Source organism: Scyliorhinus torazame, chromosome 18 (assembly GCF_047496885.1).
Source record: "Scyliorhinus torazame isolate Kashiwa2021f chromosome 18, sScyTor2.1, whole genome shotgun sequence".
In the NCBI taxonomy this organism is placed as follows: Eukaryota; Metazoa; Chordata; class Chondrichthyes; order Carcharhiniformes; family Scyliorhinidae; genus Scyliorhinus; species Scyliorhinus torazame.
The window spans coordinates 15788899-15810051 of record NC_092724.1 but is presented as its reverse complement, the minus strand read 5'-3'; the positions used below and the strand labels follow the sequence as shown (position 1 = coordinate 15810051).

The following is a 21153-nucleotide window of genomic DNA, read 5'->3' as shown; positions in this document are numbered from 1 at the left end:
CGCTCTACATCAGGAACCAGCCGTCCAGCCAACTGAGCTCCCTACTACTGTCTCCTACAGCCACTCGGGCATGTTCATAGCTCACTCAACACAATACCCGATGTCAGATCTTTGACTGGCAGAGAACAGGCCCTACATTTTGTGTTATACTGAGGCTGTATTACAGCAGCTGTTAATTCACACATCAATGAGGATAACTAATTGGGTGTGTAATACTGCACATGAGGCAGCAGGAAAGCAGACGAACCATACTCAATCAAATGTTAAAGCAAAATACCGTGGAGGTTGGAAGTCAAAAATAAAAACACAAAATGCTGGGAATACTAAACAAGTCTGACAGCATCAGTGGAGAGGGAAACAGAGTTAAGATCTGTGATCTTTTATGGTTTATGAGGCCTGTGTTCTCAGCACCGTGTATAACTGTGAAACATGGATGACTCTCAGCTATCAAGAAAGGAGGCTCAACAACTTTCAGTCTCTGTCCTTGTGGCACATTCTGGGCATGTCAAGGAAGGACAAAATCATCAGTGCAGCAGTCTTCAAGGCAAATCTCTGAAATATGTTGGCACCCTTCAAAAAGAAGCAACTTTGCTTGCTCAGGACATTGATTTCATAGAATCCTGATAGTGCAGGGGGCGGCCATTCGGCCCAGAGCCTACACGACCCTCGGAAGATCACCCCACCTATGCCTAGCCCTTTCCCCATAACCCCACCTAACTGTTGTACACTGAGGGCCAATTCAGCATGGCCAATTCACCTCACCTGCACATGTTCACAAGATGGAAGGTAGACATTTACCGAAGGATTTTCTGTATGGCAAGGTAGTAGAACCTGACCATTAGGATGCCCAAAGCTTCAAGAATGCTTGCAAGTGTAACATGAAGGCGCTAAACATTGTGTCTCCGTACAAAAATCAATGTCGCGATGAAAGAGAAATGGCATCACCTGTGCTACCATGACAATAAGTGGATTGGCAACACCAAAAACCCATGACACCAGGTAACCACTTCATGGCCGGCACGGCAGCACAGTTGATTCACGCGCCAGGGACCCCAGTTTGATTCCCGACTTGGGTCACTGTCTGTGCGGAGTCTGCATATTCTCCCCGTGTCTGCGTGCGTTTCCTCCGGGTGCTCCGGTTTCCTCCCACAAATCCCGAAAGACGTGCTTGTTAGGTGAAGTGGACATTCTGAGTTCTCCCTCAGTGTACCCGAACAGGTGCCGGAGTGTGGTGACTGGGTAATTTTCTTCATTGCAGTGTTAACGTAAGCCTACTTGTGACAATAATAAAGATTATATGCAGCATTTGTGTAGAACTTGCTTCTCTGATTGCTTTCTACATCAGCAGAAAGTATACCACATGAAGCTACCTCTGTACCCAACAGATTTGATTTACTGCATTCCCATCTGTCACAGAATTGTTTCGGAACAGGAGACCATTTGGCCCATCCTGGCCGCACAGGCTCTTCAAACAAACATCGTGGCTTAGTGACATTCCCCTTCTTACCTATCAACGCTCCAGTAACACAGGAACTACAGTGCTTCGAACAACCAGGGCTGGGTTATAAACACTGCTTGGTCAGTGTGCTTCCTATCCTGTGAACAATCACAGCTAGGAACACAACAAGTTTCATAAACAGCATAATCTTAAAATTAACATAAGCATTGACATTTTTATTAGGAATGTGTAAAGATTTTACAGATTTCACCAAGTGTGATGACTGTTATTCTCAAACAGAGCACAAGTAAAGGTTTTAGTATTTACCAAAGAATCTAAAGTGAGTGATAAGGTTTAAGTTACGGAGGCATTACTTTAAAAAATATTTTTCCACAGTTCAGAAGCTTAACAGGTCCAAGGATGTAGATTGTGGGGATATGTCTCCACCTTCACAGACACCGATTCCATTCTTCTCACGCACTGGGAGCATACTGCAGCACCAATCGATCAAACTCATTCTCCTGTGTGAACAGAAATACTTGATTGTCAGAATACTGAACATGTATGCGGGATAGCTGTGTTTCCGAGTGAGTTGCACCCTCAGCACACCACCAGTAACAGAGATTGCAGCAGACACACAGATGAAAAGGCAATATCAGGTCACTGTGCTCCTCATGGGCTCCTGTTGGAAAGACACCTCACCTTACAAACACACTGTTCCCGGCTGCACTACAGCTGCCAGCACTTTTTGCTGCACTTCTTCCCCGAGTTGTCTGTCCAGGTTTGTGATATTGGGGTTGCATTTCAACTACAGAATCACAACGTACATGTACAGCACCTCAAAAATCCAGCATTCTTGGGGCCGCGTCTGTGCTGGATTTCGGTCAGGCATTTGGGTGGGGTCAATGGTCAATGGGGGAGCAGACTCGATGGGCCGTGTGGCCTAATTCTGCTCCTATGTCTTATGGTCCAAGGGTCACTCAAGGCGGGACAGAGCAACGCAAGAAGTGGGGAAGCTGACAACTCATCTGGAGCCCCACCATGCCAACGCAGCACCCAGCTGAATTGTTCAGCGATTTATTTTTTATTTGACTTACTGAAAATTGACACATGGAAGGTTATAAAAACGTCTGGTTTTGGTGAGCCAGGTGAGAGGTACACCTGTATAATCAATAATAGACAAGACATCCTGAAACAGCTGCTGGGGCGTTTCTTTGGGATTGTCCTGGGTCTCACTCTCCATTTGAACACAGCATTACAACGATACTTTTCAATTCCATTCATTTAGTGCAACAAACAGCCCACCGGGATCATGGCGGCACAGTGGCTAGCACTGCTGCCTCACAGCGCCAGGGACCCGGGTTAAATTCCCGCCTTGGGTGACTGTGTGGATTCTGCACGTTCTCCCAGTGTGTGCGTGGGTTTCCTCCGGGTGCTCCGGTTTTCTCCCAGTCCAAAGGTGTGCAGGTTAGGTGGATTGACCATTGTTAAATTACCCCTTAGTGTCTAGGAATGTGCAGGTTAGGTTACGTGGATGGGTGGGGGGGGGGAAGTGGGTGTGAGTAGAGTGCTCATTCGAAGGGTTGGTGCAGACTCGATGGGCTGAATAGCCTCCTTCTGTACGTTAGAAAAAACAATAGCTGATGGGCAAGGCGACAGTGAACGGCAATGTGAAAAACACTCTCCCCACTGCAAGGTTCTTCAATAAATAGATTGAATATTTATCCCTCAAACTACATCACTAAAAGCAGATTAAACAGATATTAGTTAATTGCCATTTGTGGGATCTTGCTGTGTAAAGATCAGCTGTTGTGTTTCCTATAACACAGACTAAATTTCAGAAAGTATTCAATTGATTGAGATGCATTTTGGGGTTTCTGAAGGTTGGGAAAGGGGCTGTGTAAATACAAATCTTGTTATTTTTCATTTACTTATTAAGTACACTAATCTTCATTGTGCTGAGAGATGGATTGGTTAGAAACGTGGCTACAATACAAGTGGCGCGCGACTGGGGCCGGTTGCACAAGTTGAACTTGTCCCGGTTGGTTGAACAGATGAAGGGCGAGTTTCGGAGATGGGATGCGCTCCCGCTGTCGTTGGCTGGGAGAGTGCAGACGGTCAAAATGACGGTGCTACTGAGATTTTTATTCATATTTCAGTGTCTCCCAATTTTCATCCCGTGGTCCTTTTTTAAGAGGGTTAACAAAATCATCCTGGGCTTTGTGTGGGCGGGTAACTCGCCGCGAGTGAAGAAGGTGATGCTCGAGCGGAATCGGAGGAGGGGGGGGCTTGCGCTGCCAAAATTTAGTAATTATTACTGGGCGGCTAACATAGCCATGATAAGGAAGTGGGTGGTGGGGGCGTGGTTGGTTTGGGAGCGGATGGAGGCAGCTTCATGTAGGGGCACAAGTCTGGGGGCGTTGATAACGGCACCTCTGCCGTTCCCGCCGGCAAAGTACTCCACCAGCCCCGTGGTGGTGGCGGCCCTGAGAGTCTGGGGTCAGTGGAGGAGGTACATTGGAGCAGTGGGAGCATCAGTCTGGTCCCCAATATGTGACAATCACTGGTTGGCCCCGGGGTGCTTGGATGGGGGATTTAGAGTATGGCGAAGGGCGGGAATTGAGAGGATGGGGGACCTGTTCTTAGAGGGGAGCTTCCCTAGCTTGAAGGCGCTGTAAGAGAAGTTTGGGTTGGCAAAAGGGGAACAAATTTAGATATTTACAGGTGCGGGACTTTCTGCGCAGGCAGGTATCATCCTTCCCACTCCTGCCACTAAGGGGGATCCAGGATAGGGTAGTGTCTAGGGGATAGGTGGGAGAGGGGAGCGTCTCGGGCATCTATAAAGAACTCATGGGGGCGGAGGAGACGCAGACTGAGGAGCTGAAGTGTAAGTGGGAGGAGGAGCTTGGTGGTGAGATGGAGGATGGCTTATGGGCGGACGCGTTGAGCAGAATCAACGCGACTGCAACATGCGCCAGGCTCAGCTTGATCCATTTCAAGGTGGCCCACATGACAGTGGCTCGGATGAGTACATTCTTTGGGGTGGAGGACAGGTGTGTAAAATGTGCGGGAGGACCAGCAAACCATGTTCACATGTTCTGGGCAAGTCCAAATCTTAGGGGATATTGGAAGGGGTTTGCAACGTCATGTCCAGAGTTTTGAAAACAAGGTGGTAATGAGTCCGGAGGTGGCGATTTTTGGGGTGTCGGAAGACCCGGGAATCCAGGAGGAGAAAGAGGCAGATGTTCTGGCCTTTACTTCCCTGGTAGCCCGGAGACAGATACTGCTGGCTTGGAGAGACTCAAAGCCCCCAAAGTCGGAGACCTGGCTAACTGACATGGCGAGCTTTCTCAGCCTAGAGAAGATTAAGTTCACCTTGAGAGGGTCACTGTTAGGGTTCGCCTGGAGGTGGCAACCATTCATCGACTTCTTCGCGGAGAATTAATCGCCAGCAGGTGTGGTGGGGGGGGGGTTAGGGTAGCGTAGAATAGGAGGTCAATTAGGCGGATCTTAGCGGGATGGAAGTCGGTGATTGCACTATGTTTCTTGTTCTTTGTACATTGTTTTTATACTGTTGTTGTTTGTAATGCCAAAAATACCTCATTAAAATAAAAGAAAAGTGGCTACACAGGAGAGTTCTAATACGCCAGCTCGACAAAATCGATGGCACTGTCAAGAAACACTACAAGCTGCTTTCCCCCTCATGGCGAGAGGGAGCAGAAAATTGGAGGAAGCCAGTGATATTGACAAGGGTCTGAATTGCTACCTATTTAGCTGCAGCTATTTTATGTGGCTGAACAGTGAGCTGTCTAGTTCAGCTTTGGAATGCTTTTGCATTGACTGAACAGCACAAAAACAGGCCATTTGGCCCGATTAGCCCAGACCAAAAGTTTATGATCCACCCTTATCCACACCTGTTGTCCATATTTTTTTTTGTTATAAATTTAGAATACCCAATTAATTTTTTCCAATTAAGGGGCAATTTAGCGTGGCCAATCCACCTGCCCTGCACATCTTTGGGTTGTGGGGGCGAAACCCACGCAAACACGGGGAGAATGTGCAAACTCCACACGGACAGTGACCCAGAGCCGGGATCGAACCTGAGACCTTTGCGCCGTGAGGCAGCAGGGCTAACCCACTGTGCCATCGTGCTGCCCCCTGTTGTCCATATTAAGTATTTATTAGCAAAGGCTTACTGGATAGTTATTAGGAACCGTACCTTCTGCTGGTTTTGGAATTTTCTACCAAGTAAAAAGGCTTAAGACAATCGCAACATAGTCCCCAAATTACCGATCTTGCCAAGAGATAGTCTGAAAGACCAATGATTAAATACAAACCTTCAAACATTTATCCTACTGAAATGAACATTTCTTATTCAATGAAAAAAGCTGATTTTTTATTTACAGACATTAGTACAGGTTGAGTTATTAGCTGCTCCACATACCTTGGCCAAATATTCTTTAACAAACGGGTGCCCTCGATGTCCATCCTTCAGCTGGGAGAGGTAGCGATTACTAACCTGTTTATGAAAAGGAAATGTGTGTTTTAAGTTTGACATGGCTTCGCCAGTGGTGGTGGAGTCTGGCATCACTACAGTTCCTATAGTTGGTAACACTCAGCTGGTTACAAACTACCATTCTACATTAAAGCAATGTCTTTTCAACTCGCTGGTAGAATAGGTTTCTTACTGAAAGGTCGTCTCAGTTCTTTTTAATTTAATACACCCAATTCATTTTCTTTTCCAATTAAGGGGCAATTTAGCGTGGCTAATCCACCTACCCTGCACATCTTTGGTTTTGGGGCGAAACCCAGACAGACACGGGGAGAACTTGCAAACTCCACACGGACTGTGACCCAGGGCCAGGATTCAAACCCAGGTCCTCGGCGCCGTGAGGCAGCAGCGCTAACCACTGCACCACCGTGCCACCCCCTAGGTCTCCTCAGGTCTGACGAAGTGTCGCCCTGAAACATTTCTGCTTTCTGATGCGTGCCTTTTTCCTCTTGGATAAATCTCTGCGACTTGCTTCACTGATGTAGGCACCTTGTGTGGCAAAACAGCTTTTGGCATTCTACAGTGTGACCCAGCCCAAACCGCAAGTTAGGATGAAAGGTGAAGGGCGGCACGGTGGCACAGTTGTTAGCACTGCTGTATCACGGCGCCGAGGTCCCAGGTTCAATCCCGGCCCACTGTCCGTGTGGAGTTTGCACATTCTCCCCGTGTTTGCGTGGGTTTCACCCCCACAACCCAAAGATGTCAGGGTAGGTGGATTGGCCACACTAAATTGCCCCTTAATCGGAAAAAAAAATAATTGGGTACTCTAAATTTATATTATAAACGGATGACAAGTGATAGTCACCATGAGAACAGGATTGTTAATGGAACTGATGCATCCTCAAACCAACTTGCACAGCACATCGCTTTACAGCACAATTTAACCTGTCGACATATCAATCACCAATGACGCATACAACAATCCAACTCGAGGCAGCAAGGGTCATTGTGTAGTATACTGAATTTAGAATATTTCATATTCATGCAATGATAGTAGTTTGAAAGGCATCAGGTGCAGTAAGGCAAAAAAAACATTGTAAGGGGAAGAACAAGATTTGATTTAGTAAATACAGTCTTGACAACATATAGCAAGCGGGTTGATGAACACCACTCTGGCTGGTGTAAGCAGACAGCAGAGATGTTGGGGTAGGCTATTGACATGATATAGGAGAAGAAATCGATAACAGCAGTCATTCTATTTAACAGCAATGGCTGTGTTACCATTTGACACTTTTGCTACTGCAGTACACATGAGCTTTCTTATTTTGAAAAATAAATTTAGAGCACCCAATTTTGGTTTTTTACCCAATTAAGGGGCAATTTAGCGTGGCCAATTCGCCTTCCTGCACATCTTTGGGTTGTGGGGGTGAAACCCCCGCAGACACGGGGAGAACGTGCAAACTCCACACGGACAGTGACCCGGGGCCAGGATCGAATCCGGGATCTCAGTGCCGTAAGGCAGCAGGGCTAACCACTGCGCCACCCCACACGTGAGCTTTCTCCGTATTTACTCAGTTGATTCCATAAAGTTAATTTTGTCTCTCTATTCCCTCTATAAAGTGTGCCCAATCAGAGAGCTAGTAACTGTGACTTGTCATGGTCCCATCACAAGGAGCTGTTTTCCTTTCACAGCAGTTCTATGCTATTAAGGGTTTATGTGTGGCATAAACAAGGACGGTATAAGAGGTGGGACTTATTACTGGAACAGAATCTAGTCTATATGATGCACACACATAAAAGCACTTCTTTCTAACCAAAGGATACAAAGATCAATTTAGCGCCCCTACACGGTAGGCAGAGGTCAGCCAGAGAGGGATGATTCTAATGAGGCACTTCTTATCAGATTAGTTCAATTCAACACTGGATGGTGGATCTACTCACGCAACCACAGGGGAGCTAGAATTCTTGTTTACAAGCACCATATTGACAAAACTTGGCATACGCCCTACCTCAGGAGCCTTGCCCAGGTGCTGTGAAAGTACAGTGAGGTTAATGAGAGTTTCCGGATGACTGCTGTCCTGTGGGAATCAAAGGAGAACAGGAGGGGGAGTGAGAATGGCTTTCTATTCAATGTAGATTACAAACACACAACTCAAAAGTTTTATTGCCAATGGGAGTGCCTCACTGAAAAAATAAATGAAGTAATCACAACAAGTGCTCAAATAATTGGAGCATTTAAATTCCCATTGAAGAATGGGAAATTGGGGCCACAGAGCAACAATGCTGCTCTGGCACCAGTACAAAATGGATCTGTTGTATTTCTCACCACACCCTATTCCAAGGTGGATATTTGAAGTTTCAGCTTACTCTGCATCATGGAATATAGGAAGGGATCAAACTACTTAAAGTAAATCTTCATATCTGTCTTAAGATGACAGTTTTTACTTCAGGCATCATGAAGCGTTTGTTATTGAATGCTGTAGACCCCCTATAGTGCTGAAGGAGGCCATTCGGCCCATCGAGTCTGCACTCACCCTCCAAACACTACCTAGGTCCACTCACCTGCCCACCCCCCCATCACCTAACCGGCACGTCCCTGGACACGAAGAACAATTTAGCATGGCCAATCCACCTAAACCTGCACATTTTGGGCTGTGCGAGGAAACCGGAGCAGCCGGTAGAAACCCACGCAGACACGGGGAGAACGTGCAGACTCCACACAGTCACCCATGGCTGGAATCGAACCTGGGTCACTGGCGCTGTGTGAGGCAGCAGTGCTAACCACTGTGACAGTGCTACCCCTGAGGGTTTATCCAGTGTGTGGCTGTGCCAGAGGGGTGGGAAAAGCCCACATTTGATTCCTGTCCTGTGCCAAGGTTGCTACTTCTGGTACCAGTGTATACGTGGCACGGATAGTGTCGACTGAGATATCCTTATGATGGAATGCTGTACAGCCTTTCATTGTCGAGGCTTATCGATCAAAAAAAGTTCCTACTTGAGGAGGAGGTGTGTGACCACCATCTGGGCAAAGGTTCAAAGAGAGACAATCACAGAAAATCATGTCACTAAACTTCAAATGTTCAACTTTAAATGGTTGATGGATTTTTACAAGATCTATAGAAACATCAGTGGTACAGACCAAATCCTAATGTGCTCTATTTTTGTCTACCCTCCACCCCCTCTTCTGGAGCAATAATCCCATGGATTTGGCTGCCCTTGGTACTAAACCAAGTAAGCCATGCTTCTGATGCAAACTTTGAATGCTGAACTTGTTGCTGTGGGTCTGGAACTAGATTGAGCCCAACTTGTGACAGCAATAGGAACACAGGACTGAGATGCAAGAGAAGATCATTCGGCCGTTTGAGCCAGCTCCGCCATTTGGTCGAAATCAAAAGTCACTTAGCTGTCGTTTCTTGATCGATTGATTGATTTGATTTAATTTCAGTCAGTAACTGAAAAAAAGGTTAGGTGGAGTTACTGGGTTATGGGGATAGGGTGGCGGTATGGGCTTACGTAGGGTGCTCTTCCCACCGGTGCAGACTTGATGGGCCGAATGGCCTCCTTCTGCACTGTAAATTCTATGATTCCCTCAAATCAAGGTTGCACACCGGTCAGTATGCAAAATCTGCACCCAACAGTCTATATTAATACTAAAACATTTTAATCGAAGACTAAGTCTGATATGAGACTGAACGCTGAAATGAAATGAATGAAAATCGCTTATTGTCACAAGTAGGCTTCAATGAAGTTACTGTGAAAAGCCCCTAGTCGCCACATTCCGGCGCCTGTTCGGGGAGGCTGTTACGGGAATTGAACCGTGCTGCTGGCCTGCCTTGGTCTGCTTTCAAAGCCAGCGATTTAGCCCTGTGCTAAACAGCCCCGAATAGGGGGCAAACATCAGACTATCAGGGCCACTTCTCAACCAAGCCCGTTGCCAGCAGGGGATTGGGAATTGCCTTCCAGCAACTCATACTTTCCCCATTTTCCTTTGTTGGAACATACTTCAACCAGAAGATGGCACCAAAATTCTTTTTATACAGTATACAGACCATTAACATTACTTTGGCAGTTTAACTTATAAATATAAATATCACTCATCTACAACTATCACGAGCAAAATAGCTGGACCTACACTTCATCTAACACTAAGTAGCAGGTTGAAAGCAAATGGCACATTGTAAATTCATACTGGAACTTTGGAGTCATTGTTCAGTATCGTTCCCTGTCACACCATTTTCATTTACCTCTCTCCTCTACTTTGAAGGAATTAGTTGCTACTGAGGTGGTGACTAGCCCTTAAACGTTAGCCTTCATGGTGATGGTCCTGGCCAGTTAACTAAAGAGAACGTCACAGTTAAACCAGACTCTCAACTGACATTCATGTGGACTTTCCAGCAGGGACCACCAGAAAACAGGGGGCTGGATTCTTCATTTCAGCGGCGTCAGCGGAGCATGTGTGGTCTTTTACGACTGAAAAATCAGTGTGAAACCCTCACCGATTCCGGCACCGGTGAGGGGCTAGCACCGGCACCAACTGAAATTTCCACCTCTCCCGCCGAAAACGGCTGGAGAATGGCCGAGTCCCGGGCCGCGCATGCGCACGGCTGACGACTTGCAGCGGTTGAGCCATACAACATGACGCCGGACGTGCACGAACCAAACCCTCCAGCCCATCCTCCACAAGTCCCCCCAGCCTTAGCAGAAGCTCCACCGGCCAGCGGCACGAATCCCGGCCGAGTGTGGCGGCACTGGACACACGCGTCCTGCTCCGTCAAGAACTGGCCCATCGGGGCGGAGCATTGCAGGTGGGCCAGCTGATGGCGCGCCACGCTGTTGAAACAGCACGCATCATGATGATGCCAGTTTGGAGGGGGTGGAGCATGGCGGACTGGAGTCAATCCATTCTCCGCCCGATCCCCGAACATAATTTCGGCGTCAGGCTACGGAGAATGTCGCCCTCGAACTTTGGATAATGTTCTGCTCCCTGGCTCAAATGGCCACGGTTCAACATTCTGCCTTGCGTGAAGGTGAGCTAACTCAGCGCAGGAAAGTGAGTCGAACCTTGAACCTGCTGGTCTCCGCTGCTAAATGGCAACAACTCGCAACCTGCTCCTAAAGCTAAATCTCGCTCAATGTGTATTCACACATTATGAAAGGCACTCCTCCTCTGAGGACACTGTTGAGGCCACAGTTGAGATTATTATGTGCAGTTCAGGAAGGTGGAAAAAAAAAACTAAACCATAGCAGAGGACAAATCATGATAGGGGGTAAATTATGAGGACATTAAGGCCACAGAGTGCACGGCACAAATTCACCAGGGAGAGAAAAGGCTGTTGAGAGGTTTAATAGACTTTTTCTTAAATTATGAAGGGTTCAGGGAAATGTAATTTTCTTTGGTTGGGGAGCCGGCAAGTTGGCATGTATTTAAAATCGTCACTAAGAGTTAGGAGAATTTTTAATGCTGTGAATGACTGGAACATGGAATGCTTTGCCAAAGGCAGTGGTTGTGATAGAGACCACATGAACTTTTATGGGAAGATTGGCTAAATATTTGAAGCAAAGGAAGATACAGACCGATGGGTAGTGGGACAAGCAAACAGCTGCTACATTAAAACTGTCCGAATGGCTTCTTTTCTATTGTTTCTTCCGCAGTCTGCATGTGATCGCATTCTAATAACCCTCTTACACCAACCTTGTCTAGCGCCTCTTGTAGAACTCCTTCTGCATCATCCCACTTGCCCTGTGCCATCTGACAGGCAGCCTGTCCATTCAGAAGCAGCAAGGTTGCCGTGTACTTATCTGCCATTTCCTGGAAGATGTAATAGGCGTCCTGCAGCTTGTCCCCTCCCTGTGGAGTGCAAATAATAAAACAGGTTCACCAGAGGATGAGCAACTGTGCAGCACAGGATGAGTGTAGAGAACATGCACACAAGTTCCAATATCTTTGAACAACTGGTTTCAATCTGCGATTGATTCAACCAATCAATTAGTTACAATGTTACAATATAACAGCTCCATTTACATAGTGCCTTTAATGTTGAAAAAATCCTAAGGCACTCCAGAATCAATAAAAATATGACAAGCTCATGGAGAGCTTAGGAGTGGTAACCAATCAAAAGTTACATTAAATATATGGGTTTTAAGGACAAATAAGGGAGATAGCGATTTAGGGAGCGAATTCCAGAGTGTGGGCACGAAACAGCTGAAGATGCGACAGTCAAGTGTTGAGGCAAAGGAGAGGGTGGAACTGCATCAACAGCCATAGTCAGAGAAAGTGTGTTTAGGGCTGGAAGGGGCCATTGGGCTGAAGGATGTTCAAGACCATGAAGGGATTTAAACACAAAGATGAGAATTTTACATTGGACGCATTGGGGAGACTAGTAGCCAGTGTAGCCTGTAAATGTGGGGCAGGTTGCAAATATTATAACCAAGTATTCAGGCTTTGGAAAGGGCAAGGTTTTATCACCAGTTAGCCACGTTCAGTTACTGCCAGATGTCCATACAATTCCCTGAAATAAAACTGCAGGTGGCAAGGTCGTTTTCCATGAGTGAATAAATATTCTGGTGGGAGATACTGTGACTGATTTGCTGGCAGATTCCAAACAGGTAGTGAAAAGGGAAGGAGGATGTTGCGCATCATCCCCCCCTCCCCACCCACCACCAAGGGACAGGTTAGGCAGGAGGATGGTGAGAAGGAGGATGGGGGATGTTCCTGTTTGTTTGGAGGCAACAATGAGTGTCTCAAAGGGTAATTCAAGAAATGCCAAGTGAGGCACTAATGCCAGCAGTGGGTGTCTCAAACATGAAAGGCAGCAGGAAAGTAGAAAGTGGTGTACAGATGGGTTGGGGTGGAAATTAGGATGGGCAAAGTACACAAGAGGAAATAAATAAAAGGCATTTTCACTGGGCATCAGGAAGAGGAGGTCAGAAGATCCTGTTGGAATGATAAGGAAAATAGAAATAATTGGGGTTACAAAAGATTGGAAACTATTACACGTTTAAACAGAAGGCCGTCCCTTACTTCAGATGCCATTAGGTTAGATAGACTTCCCACTTGAAAATGTACTGCTTGCTCAACTTGTACCTTTGACAGTATTCTAGCTTTGTTCTCAATTACCGTTCGGTGCCAACTCCTGTAAAGGCACCTTGTGGCTTTTTGTCTTTGGAAAGGTGCTGCTTAAATGTATCAGATTCCCTTCTTCCTATCCCTTTACAGACCGATAAGTTTACCTGGATTCAATGGACTCGGTACATTTGTAGGACACTCACCATGGCCAGATTCACCCAGGCTGTCGATAGCTGTGTCAGGGTGGCATCCTCATCTTGCTCGTGCATCTTCTTCAGCTCCTTTCTGAATTAAATGCATTGTCAAAAATTACTCAAAGCTACAGGCGACCAGAGCACTCCAAACAATAGTCTGAAAAAGATAGTACTCAGGCAACCAGACAACCTGGGTAAGTCAGCTTTCCAATTAGGGGGACCACTACCAGATGGGTATAGCGGATAACACACTTCCACGGGGTTTAAATTTGGAAAGCAGTAACAGAATAATTGCCTAAAATGTCACAACTGCACAGAGCATACCACCACAACAAGAGGCTTCAAATATCTTACTGATTAAAACACAAATTCCACCACAATAATCACTAATTGCAATGTCCATATACTTAGTGCAATGGCAATACAATTACGCCACGCTAAATTGCCCCTTAATTAGAAAAAAAAAGAATTGGGTACTTTAAATTAAAAAAGACATCCAAATTATTAGTTTGAAAGGATAGTGAGCCAAGTTAAAAATGATAAATTAAAAATAGATTTACAACATTACAAATATTCTCTTTATGTATTAAATATCGGGAATAATCAACCAGAACACCTGAAATAGGCATCATGATTCCTCAAGGCTCGAAATTGGAGCTGGGGTAAACTCAGACTTGCTAAACGGCCTTTTCCAGTTATTAACTGTCCACGCGTGCCTGGTGACCAGATACAGCAAGCAGTCTTCAAAGACTGGCCACAGGGGAAAAAACATAGCTGAAAACTGGGTTTGCTCGCTATCTAAACCAATTTGAAGCAGTGGATTAAATCAAATCACATGGATTCAGACAGTTTGGACTGAGTAACAATTGGGTTTAGTTTCAGCAATGATTATTAGGGGTAAAATGTGATAAATGGCTTTATAAGCCAATAAAATTATTTAAACTATGAAGTAAAATCATTAATCAAAGACACAAAGCACTACATTCACTTGTGGAGCCACTCGTTAATCCATGCATCTGCCATGCATGTTTCCTGTTTGCACAAACTACTGATTCCCTGGAGGTCAGTCAGATGGAGTTACTGAATGCAGCCACCGAGTGAGCCCAAGTTAATATTCACACAATGGAAACAGCGATCGCCTCAATATTCCTGCACGATGACCATTTACAGAAGCTCATTCAAATTTCCTCAGCAACATCTCGTGCACGCTGCTTGGATGAGACGGCCACCACATAGTTCAAACGGAAGTTCATAGAAACACAAATAAAAAATAAAAGAATTTCGAATTAATTGATTTGCAATCTGTGCTTTAGGCTCTCACTTTACATGGCCCAAAGGACTCTTGGCAACCGGCAGTTCACTCACCGCTTGCTCTCTGGCTCACACCTGAATGGCCATTTGTACCAGAATGACGTTGGCAGCTCTAACTAAGCCTTCAAGAGGGAAGAAAATGGCCACAATAAAAATAAGCCTTGCTGTAGAAGTTTTTTATGTATTGCCCCTTTAAAAAAAATAAATTTAGAGTACCCAATTCATTTTTCCAATTAAGGGGCAATTTAGTGTGGCCAATTCACCTAGCCTGCACATCTTTGGGTTGTGGGGGCGAAACCCACGCAAAGACGGGGAGAATGCAAACTCCACACGGACAGTGACCCAGAGCCGGAATCGAACCTGGGACCTCGGCGCTGTGAGGCAGCAATGCTAACCACTGCGCCACCATGCTGCCCCTAGAAGTTGTCCCTTTTAATGGCGCCCTTAAAGTGAGCAAACTATTCACTTTGCGCAAGCAACCTAGTTAAACAAACAGGCTTGGAAACACGGGAAAATTAATTAGAAACCAGCAAACAATCCTTTGAAGTAAAATATTCACAGGCATACACCATTTTTGGGGCAGAGGTTAGTGAGAGGACTTGACATTTTATTCTGCATCTGTGCTCTCTCTAGTAAATGTGCACACTGGTTTAGCTAGTGCTGACAATAAATGCATCCTGCAGAGCTTCAATCTTAGTACCACACTTACCGAGCCAGATCCAGCCGGTCAAGCTTCAGAAATATCTGTATCGACATGGCCATGCTACAGGGATGCAAGAGGCAAACAGAATAATTGTCACCACAACTATAAGGAGCACTACTGCTCAGAGACTTCAAGACAAGACAGAGGAATAATTTTTCAGTCCGCAATATTCTAAAGTCCATTCAAAAAAATCATGCTCCTTTTAATTTTCTATTCCCTTCACTATTTCAGTATGCAGACTGGGAAAGGCTGCAACAGTAAAGAGCTTGGATTGGATTTGTTTTATTGTCACATATAACAGGCACAGTGTAAAATATCATTCTGTGTAGTCCACACAGGTCATACCACACGAAAAACATAGGACATACATAAATACACAATGTAAACACATAGGCACAGGCATCGGGTGAGCATACGGAGTGTAGTATTACTCAGTAGAGAAGATGTGTGAAGAGATCAGTTCAGTCCATAAGAGGGTCATTCAGGAGTCTGGTAATAGCGAGGAAGAAGCTGTTTTTGAACCTGTTAGTGCGTGTTCTCAGGCTTTTGCATCTCCCGTCCGATGGAAGAGGTTGGAAGAGTGAGTAAGCTGGGTGGGAGGGGTCTTTGATTATGCTGCCTGCTTTCCCAAGCTAACGGGAGGTGTAGACAGAGTCAATGGATGGGAGGCAAGTTTGCGTGATGGACTGGGCTGTGTTCACGACTCTCTGTAGTTTCTTACGGCCTTGGGCCAAGCAGTTGCCATACCAGGCTGTGATGCAGCCAGATAGGATGCTTTCTATGGTGCATCTGTAAAAATTGTTAAGAGTCAATGTGGACATGCCGAATTTCCTTAGTTTCTTGAGAACGTATTGGCGCTGTTGTGCTTTCTTGGTCATAGCGTCCACATGGGTGACCAGGACAGATTGTTGGTGATGTGCACACCTAGAAATTTGAAGCTGTCAACCATCTCCGCTTTCATTTAACATTTAAAACGGTTTCTAATCTGTCTGACTTCCTACCTGCCCTCAAGTTGAAATAAAGGGTTCAGAAAATCTTGTCTTTGCCATCTTCTTTACTGCTCAATAGCAGTTTCTCCTCTGTAACGTTCGACGAGATTTTCCAATAAAGATGCATTGTAGATTCATACTATTGCCACAGCATTATTTAACCGTGAATGAAATGCATACTCATTGTAATACATCCATAATTTCTGATTGGCACGCAAGGTGGGAAAGTAAGAATAGAGCTGCTTATGCTTTCAAATCTCCGCCCAAGAAGAGTTATTGACTGTAACTCTGAGGTTATCTACACTTTATAAGTCTCAGGTAGATCTTAAGAGCATTAAAAGAGCAAAGAGTTCTTGTAGCATCCTAGTCAACATCGCCCCAAACCAATATTAACTAGTCAGTCAACTCACTGCTTTCTATGAGATCCTAATGTCCATGAAATGCTTGCTAATGTCATTATAAAACTTAACCTCAAGGTAATTTACTGTATATGAAGCCCAAATATTTGGCAGACAAGTGACAAGTAGTGTCCACACATTCCTACTCACCATTCCAGACACTCTCCTTGGTGCAGTGTACGTAGCGCTGAATCCGTGTTTTGCTCGTATAAATACATCGAGGCTGCCATCAGCAAGAAAGTTCTGTTGTTAATATCAACACTCTTTGCCATCTTCTTCTCCATTTCTGCTATGGTGGCATCTCTGAACAAGATGAGATATCATGAATCCTCCTTTTCTATACTAATACAAATTACTTTGAAATCCAATTTTATAGTTATTTTGGTATGAGACCAATGTATTAATTACCGCTCTGAGCCAAGTTAGTTCATGTTAGCGAAGGCATTTCAATTGGCCTGCTACCAATACTGTCTAGAGGGTAGCAATAGCATTTGTGATTGTTATTGACTCACGAACTGTAAAGTACATGGACATCAGCTGATATTGGGATTGTGATGAGCTATGATATCCAGGTGGATTAGCACCAACACACCACATTAGAAATAATGGCCACTTGGTCAGGTTACCATAAGGTAACAAGGAATTGCAACCTTAGGAAAGAACACTTGGGCATAAGGGTGGCACGGTGGCACAGTGGTTAGCACTGATGCCTCACGGCACCGAGAACCTGGGTTCGATCCCGGCCCCGGGTCACTGTCTGTGTGGAGTTTGCGCATTCTCCCAGTGTTTGTGTGGGTCTCACCCCCACAACCCAAAGATGTGCAGGGCAGGTAGATTGGCCTCGCTAAATTGCCCCTTAAATTGGAGAAAAAACATTTGGGAACTCTAAATTTATTTGAAAAAAGAACACTTGGACATAGATAGCATCAATACCAGGCACAATCACACCACAGAGAACGTCCATACATCATAATTTCCAGCAGACATGGCTTGCCTGTATGACTATTACTGAGGCCAGTTCCATTGAGGTTAACTACAGAATTCCCAAGTTGAGGTCAGTTGACGCAGCACAGGCCAGGAATAGAGCCCAAGTTCCCCACACGACCGCCTTAGATTAAATGTAAAATATGTTATTGTTCCTCACCTTTGATCCTCACTGGACAGATATTTGGCAAGCATTCTTACAGCTTGTAATTCAGGAGCAGCTCCAGGATTGATGTCATCCAGCACCACACCATATTTTCTCTAAGCAGAAAGATAAAACTAATAAAGTGTTCGTCTCTGATCAGCTAAATCTCAATGATTTCGGTTAAATTAAAACGGTGAAATCTAATTGGAAATCTACAATGTATTTATATGAACATAAATTATCAATCTAATACATTGGAGGCATCATTTTGCATACAACTTTAATACCTATTACCGGTGTTATTTAGGCTCAATAGCAAAACTCTGGTGAGTTGAAAGTGTGAGAGAGGCCATCCATATTGGACCAAAGGTCGATTAGAGCATTTTCTAAATGGTGAGAATACAGGAACTGCGGACTGGAAGTGAAATTTACATGTGCAGAAAACACTAGAACTTAGTGAACAGGAAAAAAATAATTTTTAAAAGGCTAATGGAATCTTGGTCGTCACTGGACAGTCCACGCGGCATCGACCTAGACACTGGAAACAATAACGGCAAACCCAGCCCTGTGACGCTGCAAAGTCGTCCTTACTAACATCTGAAGACGTATGCCAAAACTGGGAGAGCTGTCGCACATACTAGCCAAGCAACTGCCTGACAGAGATTTCATAGCATTTCATAGAATTTACAGTGCAGGAACCCTCCATTCGGCCCATCGAGACTGCACCGGCTCTTGGAAAGAGGACCCCACCCAAGGTCCACACCTCCACCCTATCCCCGCAACCCAGCAACCCCACCCAACATTAAGGGCAATTTTGGACACTAAGGGCAATTTATCATGGCCAATCCACCTAACCTGCGCGTCTTTGGACTGTGGGAGGAAACCGGAGCACCCGGAGGAAACCCACGCACACACGGGGAGGATGTGCAGACTCCGCACAGACAGTGACCCAAACCAGAATCGAACCTGGGACCCTGGAGCTGTGAAGCAATTGTGCTATCCACAATGCTACCGTGCTGCCCTCATAGCCATACTCAAGGAATCACACCTTACAGATAATGACCCCGGCACCAACATCACCATCACTGCGTATACCCTGTTCACCGGCACCAGCATCACCATCCTTGGGTATACCCTGTTCACCGGCACCGCCATCACTGGGTATACCCTGTTCACCGGCACCACCATCACCATCCCTGGGTATACCCTGTTCACCGGCACCGACATCACCATCCCTGGGTATACACTGTTCACCGGCACCGCCAGCACCATCCCTGGGTATACCCTGTTCACCGGCACCACCATCACCATCCCTGGGTATACCTTGTTCACCGGCACCGCCATCACCATCACTGGGTATACCCTGTTCACCGGCACCACCATCACCGGGTATACCCTGTTCACCGGCACCGACATCACCATCCCTGGTTATACACTGTTCACCGGCACCGCCAGCACTATCCCTGGGTATACCCAGTTCACCGGCACCGCCAGCACCATCCCTGGGTATACCCTATTCACCGGCACCGCCATCACTGGGTATACCCTATTCACCGGCACCGCCAGCACCATCCCTGGGTATACCCTGTTCACCGGCACCGCCATCCCCATCCCTGGGTATGCCCTGTTCACCGGCACCGCCATCACCATCCCTGGGTATACCCTGTTCACCAGCACCACCATCACCATCCCTGGGTATACCCTGTTCACCGGCCCCGCCATCACCATCCCTGGGTATACCCTATTCACCGGCACCACCATCACCATCTGTGGGTATACCCTGTTCACCGGCACCGCCATCACCATCCCTGAGTATACCCTGTTCACCAGCACCACCATCACCATCTGTGGGTATACCCTGTTCACCGGCACCGCCATCACCATCCCTGGGTATACCCTGTTCACCGGAGGGTCCGAGCCACAAGAGTTTTGTTAGGAAATCCCACCTTCACATTAAATCCCCGCTTCACATTGAGGATACCTCTTTTGTGTTGTTGGCAATACTACCTTGCTAGGTGGGATAGATTTTTTAACCCAACAGCCCAAATCTGGCCATCCATGAGGCGCTGTGAGCCATCGGCAGTAGCAGCAGAAATATATTTCTCCATAGTCTGTAACCTCCTAGCCCAGCATATTTCCCACTCTTCCATTACCATTAGCTGGGGATCAACCATGGTTCAATGGAGAGTGTAGGAGGACAATCCAGAAGCAGACCAGGTAACACCTAAAACTGAGGTGTCAACCTGGTGAAAGTACAGGTCTACTTGTGTGCAGAGACAACAAATGATAGAAAGAGCTAAGCGATCCTATAACCAACATATTAGATCTAAGCTCTGAGGTGGGAAGGTGGCGGCACAGTGGTATTATCACTGGACTAGTAATCCTGGGTTCGAATCCCATCATGGCAGTGGTGAAATTTGAATTAAATAAAAATCTGGGATTGTAAGCTACTGATGACCATGAAACCATTGTTGATTGTTGTAAAACCCCACCTGGTTCACTAATGTCCTTTAAGGAAGGGAAATCTACATTTGACTCCAAATGGCTTAGCAAGCCACAGCAATATATGCTGGCCTAGACAGTGCTGCCCACAGACAATGAATTTAGAAATGTCCTGCCACAGCCAGTCACAAATGGTGGTGGACAACTGAACAATTCACAGGCGGAAGCTCCATAAATATCCCCAATGATTGGGGAGCCCAGCATATCATTCACAAGTTCTAGGGGGGGTGATCTATCTTGGAATCCTCCCGAGGCCCCCAGCTTCACAGATGCCAGTCATCAGTCAATTCGATTCACGCCACACGATGTCAAGAAACTGCTGACAGCACTGGATGCTGCAACTGGATGCCCTGACAACTTTCCGTCAATAGTTCTGAAGACTAGTGCTCCTGAACTAGATGCACCCCAGCTGTTCCAGTACAGCGACAACACTGTCATCTACTCAGCCATGTGGAAAATTATCCAGGTGCCCACAAAAATCAGGACAAATCCAATCTAACATCATGTGTTCTCAATGATCAGCAAAGTGATGGAAGATATAGTCAACAGTAATATCAAGTGGCACTTACACAGAAATAACCTGCACACTGATGTTCAATTTGGGTTCCGCCATGGTCCAAACAGGAACAAAAGCTAAACTCCAGAGCCAAGGTACCCTTGACAACAAGGCAGCATTTGACTTGTGGCACATCAAGGAGACCTGGTAAAACTGGTGTCAAAAGGAATCGGGGAAAACTCTCCACTGGTTAAATTCATACCGAGCACAAAGGAAGAAGGTTGTGGTTGTTGGAGGTCAATTATTTCCGCCATGGGGCATCGCTGCAGGAAAGTAATATTCATGTCATACAAGTGCCAGGTAACGATCATCTCCAAGAGAGGATCTAACCACGTCCCCATGAAATTCAATGGCATTATCACTGGTGAACCCCAC

The 21153-nt window shown here is 46.0% G+C and overlaps 1 protein-coding gene across 3 annotated transcripts in view; it reads right to left on the bottom strand.

Moving 5' to 3' along the window:
• Positions 1-1653: 1653 nt before the first annotated feature.
• The window catches only part of cope (COPI coat complex subunit epsilon), a 31741-nt gene continuing 12241 nt past the window's right edge, over positions 1654-21153 (bottom strand). Inside the window, exons 3-10 of one of the 3 annotated variants that reach the window (XM_072482231.1) lie at positions 17736-17836; positions 16742-16894; positions 15211-15264; positions 13200-13281; positions 11623-11778; positions 7940-8008; positions 5883-5957; positions 1654-1959 (exon numbers count right to left, since the gene is read on the bottom strand). In XM_072482231.1, coding sequence (XP_072338332.1) covers positions 1912-1959; positions 5883-5957; positions 7940-8008; positions 11623-11778; positions 13200-13281; positions 15211-15264; positions 16742-16894; positions 17736-17836 — 738 coding nt within the window. In that variant the 3' untranslated portion in view covers positions 1654-1911. The remainder of the gene's footprint in view (positions 1960-5882; positions 5958-7939; positions 8009-11622; positions 11779-13199; positions 13282-15210; positions 15265-16741; positions 16895-17735; positions 17837-21153) is intronic. The other 2 variants (XM_072482232.1, XM_072482233.1) reach the window with 2 other exon arrangements.